General features: G+C 38.0%; 1 protein-coding gene across 1 annotated transcript in view; it reads left to right on the top strand.

Moving 5' to 3' along the window:
• The window catches only part of FAM171A1 (family with sequence similarity 171 member A1), an 88,264-nt gene extending 73,531 nt beyond the window's left edge, over positions 1 to 14,733 (top strand). The window contains exons 6-8 of the mRNA XM_018075163.2: positions 7,273 to 7,389; positions 9,878 to 9,992; positions 10,629 to 14,733. Of these exons, the coding sequence (XP_017930652.1) occupies positions 7,273 to 7,389; positions 9,878 to 9,992; positions 10,629 to 12,330 (1,934 nt within the window). The 3' untranslated portion in view covers positions 12,331 to 14,733. The remainder of the gene's footprint in view (positions 1 to 7,272; positions 7,390 to 9,877; positions 9,993 to 10,628) is intronic.
• The last annotated feature ends 1,120 nt before the right edge of the window (positions 14,734 to 15,853 follow it).

Here is a 15,853-nt window from a genome sequence, read left to right as displayed (position 1 = left end):
GTAACTGACTGAATGTGATTAATAATGTGATAAAGCAAATTTTGAAGGCGGTGTCTTTCACATATACCAGTATCGAGGGATGGTGGTGCAGCAAGCATAACTAAGCTTTTCCTTTTGAGATACAATTGTTAACCAGTAATTACGTATGGAATTAATTTTCTTTAATAAGTCTCTTCTGTTCTGGCGTGCTGGAAGGAAATACTGAGAGGACCAAAGCAATGCAAACAGTTCTGTGGACAACATGCCCTGCCTTCTGCCCAAATGTAATTAAGACTATTAAATATTGAAAACTATTGTGTTCTTTTGTTAAACACTTGACAGGTGATTTTAAGGGGAAAAATGAGAAAAGATGGCAAAACCCACAGAGCTTCTCAGACATGAGCAGTAAATCAAACCATCAGATTTCCTTGCCAAAATCTTCAAGGTATGATGGTAAAAGCATTTACCTTATAGTACACCAAATAATAATGGTGCTACTAGAACAGGAGCAGAATTTAGCCCTGAAAGGTAAGAGTAGAATAATAATGAAAGTATGGGCTCAGAGCAGGGATGTTTATTTTTTGATATCGCCTAGCAACCCCAAAAGCAAGATTGTAATATTGACTTAAATACTATGAATTTTTAAACCCAGGTGTATAGAGGGGAAGGCGAGGAGGACAATAAGCTCTACCAATATTCAAGAAGGAATTTTTCAACTTCAATTTCAGTGGCTTTTAGCTTTTTAGAAAATGAATAGAAATAAAACCAAAAATCTCATCCTTCTGTAGTAAAACTTCCCCTGCTGATGCAGATTAGAGGTGATTTTTGGTTGGAAGAAGAAATCTGATAAGCAGCTTTCAACTGGTGGAATGAAAAGCTACAATTTATGTATGTCAGAACATGCTTTAGGAAGTTATTTTCACAAACTTGCCCTTGATTAACTCTTCATAATAACACTGCCATTTGAAGTGTCTAAATTAATTACTTCTAGAAGCACTGTTAGTGTGTTTTGAATCTCCTTTGCTGTCCCACACTGTCTGATAACAACCTGCTTCATTCCTTTTGACACCTATAGCTCCATTTAACTGTGAATCTGCCTAATCAGGGCAGTCTTACAAGACATCGTAGACATCACAGAAGAGATCAATGCTGAAGGAAAAGCACTTCTCATTAAGGAATATTTACTTAAAACATCTATGCTATTTAGTAGTACACTTAAAAGTATCTTTCTTTTCTTTCCAAAGCTCTTTTGTCCAGGGAAGATAATCTTGTGAATAAAAATAAATTCATATAATGGGATTATGTTTAATTTGCTCTCTGACTAATTAAATCCTCTTATTTGTCAAACATATTGGATGAAAATAATTCATGTTGTAAATAGCACAGTTTTGGTTCCCTGCTTCAGTGGGATTGGATGATCCTACTGCTAGTTTAAAGAAACAACATAAAAAGCAAACAGTATTTGATCAGTGGGAGAGTTTTCTACAAAAAATTCACATCTATAAGTAATTTATGGAAATAAACCACCATAGCTACCACATATTTAAACACTAGCAATATTTAGGCTTTATGACTCTCCTTAGGGGAAGCTGCTGGCTACAACACACTCCTCTGACAGTCATTTACCAGAACTGTTTTGATCAGTGATAGAAAGAATACACAGTCAAAATCAGCAGAAGTCCCTGCAGATCTAGGAGGCTCTGGAATGGTCAGCTTGGGAAGTTAAACCTGAAGTAATCATCATTATATATCTTCCCAGAGACCCAAGCTCTGTGCTGAGATGCCAGCGAGCAAACTCCCCTCACAACCAGAAGACAAGAAGAGGGGAGTTTGTCTCCTTTCTTCTTGACTGTAACAAGAGTCATAGGCATCTCTAAAGGAGATGGCCTGGTGTGGCAGCCCTGCCTGGACAAAGTGATCCTGCCTCACGTAGGCCAGTAGGAATTTTGCCATTTGCTTGAGCTGGAGCAGCGTGGGATTGTCAGCATGCACAGTCACACATATGGAAGCCACAGAGGCGTACGATTCCCTGGATTTCACTACAGATTAATTTAAAATCATAAGGTCTACCTCTAAAATACGGAAGCAATGTCTTACTCAGAGGCATCCTGTATCTAGAACACACAAGCAGATCCATTCATGCTGCCTGATTCCAGCAAGCTGTCACATTGAATAGTTGGTGTCTTTGAAGACAACAGGACGTCTATTTTCTGGGCAGAGCAGCCGTACGTGCAGTGACCTGATTGTGCAGGGAAATAGTCTGGAATAGCTGTTCTGTAATGGCTTCTCTGCAATAGCTGCCCATCTGGGCACTCTTCTTGCTGAAAGTGCCATTTTTCAGTCTGATTCAGAAGTAAATTAAATTAAATTACAAAAAGGCATTTTTAATGCAGAAGGTGTGTTGAAATGGAGATTTAATGTGCAAACTTTTTACTGTTAAATTTACTCATGATAACCCCTCCTTGTCCCCGCTGGCAAATCCTAAAAGCTTCCAGAGATAAATAAATGTGTTCATCAGTATCAAAGTTACTGCAAAGTATTAAGATGCTTCTCTCTAGCAGAATTTATTTCTCCTGCTCTGCTGAAATCTTGGACTTGTTTCTGATATTTCTGCAGCCAGATGGAGCTCAGCTTTCTTTATCTGATTGTTTTTTGATTTGTGTATCTTTAAAGTACTCTGATTTTTATATTCTTTGCAGTGTTCTCTTACCTTGCTTTAAGTTCCATATGCAAAGGAGTGATGGGTAGATGTTTTATAAACTTTTAAGAAGAAATGAAGAATAAATTTGTTAAATTACACCATTTATTCCAAAAAGCTAGTAACAGGCAATATCATTTTGGTGAGGAAAGCGTTAAACTTCTAGGTTCTCCCCCTGCCATTAGTGTGAGCCAGGAGACAGCTCCTCTGACTTGAATCTTGGATCAGCATGTTGGCTAAACTCAGCAGTAATAGAGGAAAAAGAGGAAGAGAAATGTAAAAATGATCTATAAGCAAAAATGTCTCTATATATAGAAGTTTTCCATGAAGCACCAGACAGTCTTTAAGAATTAATGGTGAATTGGACCAAATCATGCAGTGCTTACAAACTGTACTGGGCTTGCTGTTTCTGCTCCAAAGATGCATTGACAAGTTTTCTTTGGAACTACACGGTCTTAAACAAAAATTATCAGTTCCATTACATTCAGCTATTTTTACCAGTGGGTTGGTTTTTTTTATATAATCCTGTACTGTTTGTTACTTAACAGTTATTGCACATCAAGTGTAAAATTTAATAAGCAGTGAAACTTGTTGGTTGTGCTGACTTGGCTGGGGGATAAAGTAGATGTTATAGGATATTTGGAGAATAACAAATTAAATTATTATAACATAGCCATGCAGGATGGTAAGACCTCTCTTCCCTCCTAAATCCTCTTGGTTAGTTCTCCTGCAGTTGTAATCCTGACCACACAGAAAACAATGAATGCTGCTTGCCCTTCTTCCGTTTGCAGGCTACTGCATAGGAAAGGACAGAAAAACAGGCAAAGTTCTTTACTCGCTGCCCCTCAGTCTCCTCCCTTGCTTACAGCAGCAAGTATGTGAGGACACAGGATAATTAGCTTCATTTTTAGAACAGGAAAACATCTTGTTTCCCACTCCAAGGAAGAATCTGGAATAGGATAGGGAACTCCTTCTCAAGGCTGCACAGCAATGCACTCTTGGTCACTTAAGGCAGCTTGAAATGCTGGGAGCACGGTCAGTACCATGCAGTTGGGTTTTGCTTGGTAGAAGATCCAACATTAGTCATTACAGCAAGGCATTGCATGTAGGGAGCTACAAGAGCACTCCTTGTTTAATGATACTTGAAAAGCAACCGGGATATTAGAACCTATAAAGGATGAAATATGAGAGAGACCTGGAAATGCTCTGATGGATTTGCAGGATACTGGAAGCATGTCAGTTCTGTCCAGTAATACTAGGTTGGCTTTCAGCTATTTGATCACAAGAGAAACAATACAGGACTTTGTGCTTCAACTGTTTCCACTGAAGCATGTTTTGTCACTGCTGTTGTGAAGGATGAAGTTCTTTATTCTCTTCATCTGAATGATGCTCTCATTCAGAGCATCAGGGAGGATGCTCTGTTTTATTAGTGGACTATTGGTAAGAGATGGTGAAAGTTTAAGAGGAGAATTTAGCACTGAAGTATTGGACCAGGAAAGTATTGAAATATGGAGATGATGAGAATTCGTTGTTCCCAGGAAGCCACACTTGGTGTTGTCCTGAGGAAGGAATGTGGGACAGTGTCAGTTGAAAAGTAATTATTTTCTGTCATCATATACTAATTTATAGGGTATGGTCAACAAAAACTTCATCACTTTTGTTTAAAGATGACCAATATTAGCTATATGTGCTATGCTTTTTAAATTCTTCACTGAGAGATTCATAACAGAGGGAGGGAATTTACATTTTTCCCTGGTTTATACAGACCAGTACTTGCCTTGAGTGTGTTCAGTGGTTAGTAGAAACGGGTGACCCAAGTGAGCAGAAGACAAGCATGAAACCTGACTGACCTTGTGCAGTGGACTATTGTTTACTTCCATTGCAAATACAGGGATTCCTACTGTTGCTAAAATATGAGCAATCTCAGCAGCTGCTTGTTTGGCAGGATGGCAGCAGAGCTCTGCTCGAAGCGATGAGTGCAGCCTCTGTTAGCTTCTTGATCACTGCATTATGCAAGCAGAGTATTACTGAGCAGAAGGCTTTTAAGGAGGCATCAGGAGGACTGTGTTCTTTGGAATGCAGTATAATGTGGATAAGGCATGCTGGACACAAGTTCCCCCTAGTGAGGGAATCAGTAATAGCTTCTGTTCAAGGAGGTAGCTGTAAAAATAGGCAACAAAGATAACGAACTTTGCTAAATTGCATACGTCTGTGTTCTGCGTGTGTGTGAATTTAAAGGGCTTAGAGATGGTAAGAAAAGTATAGGAAACATGATGAATTCATCACCCAGGTCCTTCCATTCTTTTTTTTTTAATCAGCACTTTATATCTCTGTTGAAGTTTTGTTGCACATCGTTGTGTATTTGAATAGCTGGTGCATATTTTCATTGTCTGAATCTTGCAGAAAAAAAATAATTACAAGGTTCAAGGTTACAGAATTTTTACCAAATGGCATTTTAGATACAAGATATATGCAATTTTTAACCCTAAGGGCTACTTTTCACCTTATGGTTCAGGGCTATTAGAATGACATCTTCCCCAAAACTGCATGGATAGAAAATCTGATGGGTTAGCAGCCACATTAGTGGAGAAAAAGAAGTCTACATTTCCTAGTTTTTCCAGAAACTTCACACATAACTGGACAATTTCATTCTATTCTTCCTGAAAATGTTTCCCTAAAAGAGGTAAACTCATGGCTACAACAGTTTCAGATGCCACATGTGCAAATCTATGTATGCAGATTTCTGTACTTTTGGTACTGTGAATTAAAATTACTTGTCCTGTGTGAATTTCTTTATGAAATAACAGATTATTGCTACCCTGTACAAACTAGAAATGATACTTGGAAAAATGAAAATTCCTTTCCCCTGTTGCACACAACAAATTCAGTTTGGTTGCAAATACCGTCACTGTGTCTGGCAATAGTAGTCACCTAGAACTAGAAATCCTCTCAACCATGTATTTTTCTAAACCTTTCACTATATTAAGGTGGGTTTATTATTAGCCTAAGATGATGGTCTTACATAGGAAAAATCAGTAACAGGGAAGAAATAAATACTCAGAAAAGCCATTCTCTTATGTTCAGGGTTGGCATAGATGGATAATCTAAGGAACACAGAAGAAATTATCAAGGTCTTGGCAGTATTAAGAAAAACAAACACAACTGCAGCATCTCTTCTGCACTCACTGTACTGTGTTCTGTACTCACTGCTAAGTGTTCAGATGACTGTAATCCACAAATTCTGCTGCTTAGTCCTGAGTGTTGTCTGATGAAAAGCACCATTTCGGGAATTACATGCAGGAGACTTATTTAAAGGAAGGAGAGTCACAAGTACATGATGCAGCTTACCTTTCAAGTGAGCATTTGAAGTGAGTAAGGGAAATACAGCATTCTGCCCCCCCCCCCCCCACTCTGCACAGAAATAGAGAGCTGTGCTGCACAGGTCAGCATACTGGTAGTGGCCACCAAAGTGTGTGAAGAACCTCCTTAAGGAGGTCATGCCCTCTGTTACGGTACCCACTGGAGGTGCCAAGCCAGGACTGCAGCTTTGGGAAGCACTGACTGGCACCAGGGGTGGCTTCTCAGTGATTGCTCTCAGTGTCCAAGCCAGCAATTCTGTGTTTCTTTCAAAGAGAAGAAATATGAGGGCAGTCTACAAGCTATTCTGGACATTTAATACATCAGAAACTAAGGTGATTTTTTTCTCCTACAGGCCCAGAATCAGGGGTCTTAATGAATTACAAAAAGGTATTCAGCTGATTCAGTTGTAAAGTTTTTTTCATACCCCAATTCTTACAATAAAATTAATCTTCAGGAAGTAGAACAGCTCTCAACTAGTGCAGATTGTCAATCTGGACTACTTAAGAGTACTAAATGAATTTAAACACATTGCTTTAAAATTTTTAGTCTTATTTATCTTGAAATTATCATTTGATAATTCTAAAAAGATATATTTCATTTCCTTTAAGAAACATATTTTAAAAAACTCATCATCTGTTACCAGTCAGTGTTCCTGGGAGTACTACACGCATTCTGAATGGCTAATGGAGTTGAATCAAAGTGATGGTGCAATGTAATTCTACAGTCATTAGCAGTAACAGTCATAAGCTTGTTTTCTGTATACAAAACCTAACATTTTTAGGAAATGTTTTCTTGTCTTCTAGAAGTTTGCAGCCAGAGATGGTAGAAAGGTGGTATGCAGAACTCACGTGTGGTCTGGGAGATGCGATGTCTTTTGAAATACAGTGTTAAGTGGGTTGTCTATATATAATCAGCTTCAGGAATATGCTTCTTCAAAAATAGAGGAATCTAATATGACAATAAATATTTTCTTTTAACAGTTTTTGAAAATTTATTAGTTTTATTTAATCTTAAATGGTTTTGTTTGGGTTTTTTTTGCTACTGTGAAGGCCTGGAGGACTTACTTATGGGAGCTCTCAAATGCCAGTGACCAGAAGGCACAATTGCATTTCACAGCAACACACATAATCCCTACAGCTTATTGATAGCTTTTGTTACCTCTTGCTTTTCCACTTTTTAACAGAGGAATGTGTAAGTATACCTGTAACATCTTCCTACAACCTTTACATTTACAGGGACATGGCTGAAGAGTAGTTTGGGCATTGTACAACAAGAAGGAAATCAGTTGACTTGGACTTACATTGCACCTCAGCTGGGCTATTGGGTTGCAGCTATGTCACCTACTATCCCAGGTAAGATGGAATTGAATTTTATTGATACTTGCAGCACTGAGTAATTATTTATTCACATATAATATTTATATTTTTCAGAATGACCTCATCTGAGATGCCACAGCTTGATCAATAATGGATTATTAGAAAACAGAAATCTGAAAGTAACGGGCTAAATCTTTATGGGATTGTGGGGGGCAACCCTCGTGGTCAAAATGTCTGAGTCATTTCAATGGGGAACTTTTGAAAGTGTTCCTTCTTTGATGCATTTATGTCACCACTGCCTGGTAGAGCCATTGCTAGAAAATGAGGGGAGTTACAGCATCTATGTATTGGTGTTACAGCAGCATCTAGAAAAACAGGTGCTGTGAAGTTTCTGCACAGAAGCTCACAGAGATACGGATTCACCTAAAACCAACATCATCCTGGGTTAGACGTTTACTAATGGTTTGATTGATTGATTGATTGATTGTCACTTTTTTCCTTTTGCACTGAAGATGCCCATTTTGCCCTGACGTGTGCTTTGTGTCATCTCAGTGACTGATAAGTTTACACCATGAATAACTTAGTGCAGAAGTTCTAGGAAGTGTATTAGAGTGGCATTAGTAGATGAGCTGACCGGTTGCCATCTGCAAGCCTCTTGTCATAACTGTAGAAAATGGCTTTGAACTAGGCATTAATTATATGTGCTTCTGTGCCTGTGGAGATTATTAATGTTGCAGCTTGCTCTTTCTTTTTCTCTCTCTGTGGCTGCCTCAGATTTCTTGGTAGTAGTTCTTCAGCCACCAATAATCTGAGATACCTCTGTGTATAAAAGAGCCAATCAATTAAAAAAAAAAAACAAAACAAAACAAAACTCCTCCTCTCACAGATTTTCTTTTTTAGGTTTTCTGGCTGGAAACCTAATCCAGTAGAAATGAAAACATTCTTGCCCTGGCTATGCAAGCAAAGTAAACTATATCTAACCAACAAAACAAACTCTTACATGAGGACAGGTTTTAAAGTCTACTCATATAGGGCATGAAGTTGTTTCATAATATGCAAGCTTTTTATTTGAGGTTCTATTAAATGAAGCTGCTGGAATATTCATCTGATTCATTGCTGAAAAGAGTTTAGAGATAGGTGCAGATCTGAATAAGCTATCATATTGCATTTAATGGAATTTTATGAAATAATCATACTTTAAGAAAAAGGAACTGCTCTGAGCCAAACATTTCCCAGTATAGCTCTGTCCCAGATTGCAAGGAAGTTACACTAGTCATGAAATTGTGCTTGTAACTCTAAGGTTACAAGGCCTGTAACTCTTAACAGGAGAAGGCTTATTTGTCCTTGCAGTTTAACTTGTTTGGAAGAATTTCTGTTTTTATTTTACTTTTCCTTCTTTCTGAGGGCTAGATCTGGGTTCCTAAAACTTTTTTGCAATGGAAACAACATTTTCATGAAAAATTCAAGTGATTTATCTCATCTTCTTTTTGCTTAATGTCCTGAAGCAACAGTAACAATCAATTATGTAAAGGTAGTAGTGGGACAGAGTGCATAAATATTTCGATTTCCCAAATGCAATATAATTTATAATATTTTTAATGAGTTGATGTATTTTTTCATATTCTGTCTTCTAATTGAGTCTGTTTGATTTCATATCTCAAAAAATGGGCAAAAATGAGCTTTGTATTCCTAGCAGTGGCTCTACAGACCACTCAAGATCCACAGATGAGGTTTTGCAAACCTCATGACCTAGAACCTTCAAGTTGGCCAAGTTTTCTATCCTTCACAGTACGTGCACATTAGTCTGCCAGCTGATGCCCTACGTCCTTGCCTGCAGATGAAAATTTGGGTCTTTATTTCAAAATCATCATAAGGATTTTACAAACCAACCGGGTAACACAGGCATAATTATGAACAGATGTTGCCCACATGCGTGCGTTCCTTTGTATGTTAGAACATTGACTAAGCATTATTTAAAACTGGAATTACAATGCTGTTTCACTAGTGGCCTGTTTTAAAGCTACTGAAGATCTGCTTGGCTTGGCTTGATCTAGATTTTAGAGCACCAATACATCTTCCAACAAATCCCATACTGCACTGTATGTACTGTTCAGTGTGAAGCACCACAGATGTTACACAGAATTGTTGCCCACAGTGCTGCTACTTGCATTATGGTGATGGAAGATGCTGTGATGACTTTTGTCCAGCTGTGAGAGCTTTGGCACACTGTGTCAGCATTAGGACCTGGAAGGCAGCATTCACTGATGCATGCTCCCATTGAAACTAACTGCTTTTCCACAGAATGATCTAGTTGAAGTTGCAGTCATGAAAACCAGCACATGCTTTCTCCACAACCTGCTCCCTCCTCCAGAGATGGTCTGCTCAGTAGGCACCAGAGCTATGAGTGGCAGTGTTGCTTAGCACCCTGATAACAAGGGAAGATGTCCCTCTCCTTGTTTAAATGTTTTTCCTTTTCATGTTTGCAGGTTGTTACAGTTCTAAATTCTCTTTTCTGGCCTTCCAGGTCCCGTTGTAACACACGACATTACCAGCTATCACACAATGTTTCTTTTGGCAATTTTAGGAGGGATGGCTCTCATACTTCTAGTCTTGCTGTGTCTTCTTTTGTATTATTGCAGGTAAGATTCACCATCCTGATTATTTAGTTCATGTTAGAAATACAATCTTTTTTGTGCTTATGAAATTAAAAAACTTTCGTATTGAAACATTTTTACTTTTGGCAGGGAGGGAAGCAAGCAAAACTTGGAAAAGAAAGAAATAGTGAGATCAAATTTCCTGTGTTCCTGGTTACATAAGATTCCTGCCTTTGGTAGGATGGTAGTTGAATGAATCACACACATCTGTACCTGTGTTGTCTGTGTAACTTCCTATCAAACATGGGCATAGGTTCAAGATCTCTGTCATTGTACCTGTTATGCATTTGCAAATGATCTTTATATTAGCCTTATATTAAAATGAACATTAAACTTTTATTAGCAAGTGTCTATTAATGAGTGATTTTATATTTGCCTTCTCCAGACATTTGCTCTAATTTGTAATTGGTACTTGAGATATTTCCCAATTGACGTTAGTTATTCTTTAATTTTGTCTTTTCAGCTGAGATAAGCTTTTAATTGTTAGGTTATGTAATAAAAGTTCAATTCCCCTAATACTAATCACTGCTTAAAAATCTTCTGTTAAGACACTCTCAGTGCTTTTGTTTCTGTGTACAACAGTCATAAATGTGTAACTTCTTTTGTTACTGACTTTTATAGAAGAAAATGTTTAAGACCACGTCAACATCATAAGAAACTGCAACTTTCAACAGCACTGGATGCTTCTAAGAAGGATCAAGCAACCTCAATGTCCCATATAAATTTAATATTTTCACGTCGTGAGTCAGAATTTCCTGGTGGCTTGTCTGTTGCTAGCAATGGACACACGGAAAACTCAGGGGCAAAGGAATTAATCAGTGCTGTCCACATGGAGATGGTGTCACCTAGTGGAGAAGCAGATATGCATACACCTATGCTCAAACACTCCTTCAGTACTTCCCAGGAGTTTAGCTCCCGAGAGGAACTGCTCTCTGACAAGGAGAAAGACAAGAGCAGAATTTCCTTGGATGACCTGACTCCCAGTGGGTCTCTAAGAAAAGACTACCACAAATCAGCAGATAGTTTTCCTTTAAAGACAAGAAAATCTACAGAAATAGCTGAAGGCTATGAGTCCCCTATCAAAGATGAGTATAGGAGAAGTTACAATGCTATGCTGTCTCAGCCTTTGTTTGAAAAGCAGGAGAGAGAAATTCAAGTATCTATGAACCATATTGCTACTGGAAGTAAATACAATATTCAGGAACAAATATACCCCACACCTTCAGCCCCTGAAAAAGAGCTGCTGGACTGCAGACCTACTGATTGTATGATGTCTCGTTCAGTTGATCACCTTGAAAGACCCACATCCTTCCCTCGACCAGGTCAGTTAATCTGCTGCAATTCTGTTGACCAAGTCAATGACAGTGTTTACAGAAAGGTTTTGCCTGCACTGGTCATCCCAGGTCATTACATGAAATTGCCTGGAGAACACCCTTTTGTTAGCCAGCCTCTGGTTGTCCCAGCTGACCAGCAGATTGATATAGAAAGACTTCAGGCTGAGCTTCCTAACCCTCATGCAAGGCTTTTCCCACATCCCCCCCAACAGCTGCAACCCCAGCAGCTGGCATCCCAAGCAATATCTCAGCAACATTTGCAAGATGCAGGTGCAGCTGAGTGGAGTCAGCAAAATGCTTCCATGTCTGAATCTATTTCCATTCCTGCCTCACTTAATGATGCATCCTTGGCTCAAATGAATAGCGAAGTGCAGCTTCTTACAGAAAAGGCTCTGATGGAATTAGGAGGTGGAAAGCCATTGCCTCATCCTCGAGCATGGTTTGTTTCTCTAGATGGACGTTCAAATGCTCATGTTAGACATTCATACATCGATCTCCAAAGAGCTGGTAGAAATGGGAGTAATGATGCCAGTTTGGACTCTGGTGTTGACATGAATGAACCAAAATCTGTCCGAAAGGGAAGAGGAGATCATCTGTCTGCACCACAGAGTCACCCACCAGTGCAGGAGCACCAGCAGAGAGAGCGGAAGGCTTCAGATAGCACAGCTTACACACAGCTTGTGTACTTGGATGATATGGACCAAAGTGGCAGCGAGTGTGGAACAGCAGTTTGTAGCCCTGAGGACAATGCTCTCCGATGCCTCCTGGAAGGCACCAGTAAGAGAAGTGGTGTGCAGCTGCCCAGCCTGCAGGAGGAAACAAGAACTGTGGATACCAAACCAGAGCCATTAACTAGTCCTGAACACAGAACATCCGTTCAAGATGATGATGAGGACGAGGAGGATGAGGAAGATGACCAAGGTGAAGATAAGAAGAGTCCTTGGCAGAAACGAGAGGAAAGACCACTAATGACTTTCAATCTAAAGTGAGATATTGTGAAAATCCACCCTTCAGTGGAGTATAAAATTGCCAAATATCCTTTCTGTGGAAGTGCTTGATTTTTTTTTTCTTTTGTTTTTCCTTTTTATTTTTTTTATTGTGGAGAGAAAAGATAAAAACAAACTGTGGTGAGCAACATTTGAAAGAACTTCAATGCATTACTGTGTAAATGTTAGAAAAGAATTAAAATCATTCCTCTGATTTAATGGCTGTCTCCGGTGAGATAGCTGAACAAAGAGTGTGATTGTTATTCCATATACTTGATATTGGTCATCCAGGATGTCGAAAAGACTGACAAATTGTTTTGGTTGGTTTATGACCTCAATCTCCTTGTGAATGGGAGCTGGTAAAGCTTTTTTTTTGTAGGCCAATTTTATGTTGATAATGCTACTGAAAGTATCTTAAAAACAGGAGTTTGACACATGGTGTCCAAAATTGTGCATTATCTCAATGAAAGGCTATGCATTGCTGCTTTTAGTAATATTTTGCTTATACTATGCTTTTCTTAATTTTACAAGTTGGTTGTAAACATTTTATGTCCTTTATTATAAACTACTCAGCAATTTATTTTAATGTACAACTGCAGGAAACTTGAGTAGCATCCCTTAGCATTGAAGCCTTTTTATGAAACCAAACTGAACTTTGTGTCGACTAAGATTCCTCCAATTCTGGTCCCATTTTCTCAAAGTGCCTTTTTTACAGTAACAATGAACAGTCCCTTCTTTTGCTAAGTCCTTTTAATTGACCCCATTTGAGATTTTATAAACTTCTGAACTTCTACCTTTTATTTTAAGCTGCATGCCAAGAGCCCCATTTTGTGCTGAGCATTTCTCATTTCAAAACAGTGTATTCTGTAGTTATCATGTATATTGTGGATTCTGTTTAGCCAGGATAGACTTAGAAGACATTTTAAAGGGCCCAGAGTAGCCAAGAAGATAGTTTCATTGACTGTATATATTGTTAGTTTCCTCTGGAATCATATGAGCTAATCATGCTCATATAAAATGGACTATAGACCGAGCAAGTGGACTGAATGTGTCTAGAAAAATTTTGGGAAAAAAAAAATGTACTCTCCAAAAGTGCCAGAATTACTCTTCTGTGCTTTCTCCATACAGAGCTGCTTGGTTATCCAAAAATTATAATTGAAAATAAACTGCAAAAAATATCTTTGTGGATTTTTTCCTCTGTTGGTGGTTATCACATTATTTTATGTTATTTAATAAGAAAAATACTTTGATTTTACTTTTCATGTGCATATTTATGCTTGTGTGACTTACACACTTTCTTTTGCAGCTCTCATGAACTTCAGTCCATACTGAAATTTAGACCCCTTTTCAGAAAAGCATCCTCCATATCCTGATAAGTGCTAATGATTTGCTTAAGTATCACTGAAGACTTTGGAAATGAAATCTTGCTATCACCAAAATTCCCTGTGGAGTCGCACTTTCCATGGGACCAGTTTTTTTTCTGTGATTCCCGTAGGTACTCACATTTATTGCACTCTTCTGACTTTGTTATAAATTGGGTTCAAAGAAGGAAAAGAATGTGACTTCCACTTTTGTGGAATCCTTCATGTACATTCAGTTTGTCATGTTTCATTCAATTATTTTTATGCAGCATTAGCAGCAGTCATGCTTAATAAAGTTAATTATTAAGTAATCTCTAAAGTGACTAGAGAAAGTGCTATATAGTTCCTATTTAATTTTTAATAATAAGCCCCAACTCAGATTCATTGCTTTATTTTCAGTGGATTCCAAGGTTTTCTTAGAGGCGTGTGTTGTAATTTTCATCTTACTGTATGTCTTACCTGGGAGTCTGATCTCAAGCCAGGAACTGAACTACAATTCCCAGTTCCCAGGCCAGTGCTCCTCTCCATCCACAAAGCCCTATCACCTCTGTTTTGCTTTCATTCATGATGGGAAGTGGTATGTATTGTAAAAGAAATCTAGAATATTTGTGGAGTGCATTGAATATTGACATCACCATATTAGCAGTAAGTTATGTTTTACTTATCATGTGTGTTCCAGGTCCTTTCCTGCTCTGTTTTTTTGCTACTGACCACCTGTGAACTGGTTTTGGGCTCTGGGTTACTTACTGTCAGTCTGTGCCAGGTCACTGAACAGAAAAATACTACTTTAAAGGAATAGTATATATCAGATGTCAGTAAGTGCTGGTAATACAGTGTCACTTATTAATCAGAATACTGCGTAAACATTCTGGTTAAAATTTCTGCATACTAGAATTATTGTGCTATTTAATTTTCAACTTTCTGTTGTCTTAAATCTGTCATTTTTAATTACGTACTTTTTTCACATTCCTTTGCAAAGTTTCCATCGTTACTATCTTGTAAAGTGAGATTGTTGCTATTAAATTGCAGTGATTTGTTTCTTTAATTGTGTTGGGTTTATGTTCAAAACACATAGTTTGATGGTTTGATGATTTGTGGTCCTAATACAGCAAATATATTTGAACAAACACAACGTGGGTATGTTGCAGATTTTCTTTAAAATAGCACTTTTTAATTGTTGTAATATCACCAGCCACCTCATAGTTTGATTTTGCAGAATATATAGTTTATGAAACGTATTTCTCAATATATCCAACACACCTGAGCCATAGTAATTGGAACAAAGTAACACAGATCAGATAACAGGCTGAGATTAGAGTGTGTTCACTGTATGCTTTGCTTAATCTTAAAATCCAGTGATAAGTTCCATGCTTTAATTTTCAAAAACTTACCTTGAAAGATACCTTGGTAAAATACAAATGAGTTTTGTTGCTTGTATTTTGCAATTGCACAGTGAAGCAAGTAACAATAAAGCTTATAGAACAGAGAGAACAAAGCATAACTTGACTAGGTCTTGGCATCAGCAGCTCCAAGTGATCTTAGTCCATGTAGAAGATCATCTAGAAAAGCAACTGTTTTCTTATTTTATGATGGCAAGTGTTAGTGGGTAAAAAATGCAAGAGTTTGTAATGACAAAGCTTACAAAAATAATGAAAATATGTTGGTCTTAAAAAAAACACTAGGAACAGGTTTTCAAAGTCCATTTGTATCACAGTCTGTGAAATGTTAGGACTCATTAAGAGTCCATTTACTTGGTGGTTGTCCCCCAGTTCCCACTTTGTTCCTGCTCAAATACTTGATTCTCAAATCCTATTAAACTGTCTGTAAAGCACCTTGACTTATCACAGTAATGACCTTTTATTACTTGATTAAGTGCTTTGTCAGGGTACCAGCATACTAAACCCTCTGCAAATACAGGGACAAAAAATGGATCTTTCCCTAGAGCAGGATCTAATTTGCCCCTTTTGTAATCTAAAATGTTACACAAATTATACAAAATTGTGGTACTAATCTGAGATAGATTACAACAGAAGCCCAGCATTTGGAAATTGCTCATGATGCTTTTCTCTGTTACAGGAAGGACTGAGTAGCTTTAGTAGAGTGATTTAAGCAAATACGTTGAAATACCTTGGCAATATTTTCATTTTCTACCTTTCATTCTATTC

This window comes from Manacus vitellinus, unplaced genomic scaffold (assembly GCF_001715985.3).
Source record: "Manacus vitellinus isolate BGI_N305 unplaced genomic scaffold, ASM171598v3 scaffold_3_pilon, whole genome shotgun sequence".
In the NCBI taxonomy this organism is placed as follows: Eukaryota; Metazoa; Chordata; class Aves; order Passeriformes; family Pipridae; genus Manacus; species Manacus vitellinus.
Note: the sequence above shows the minus strand (reverse complement) of the source record. Positions and strands in the feature narration are given on the sequence as shown.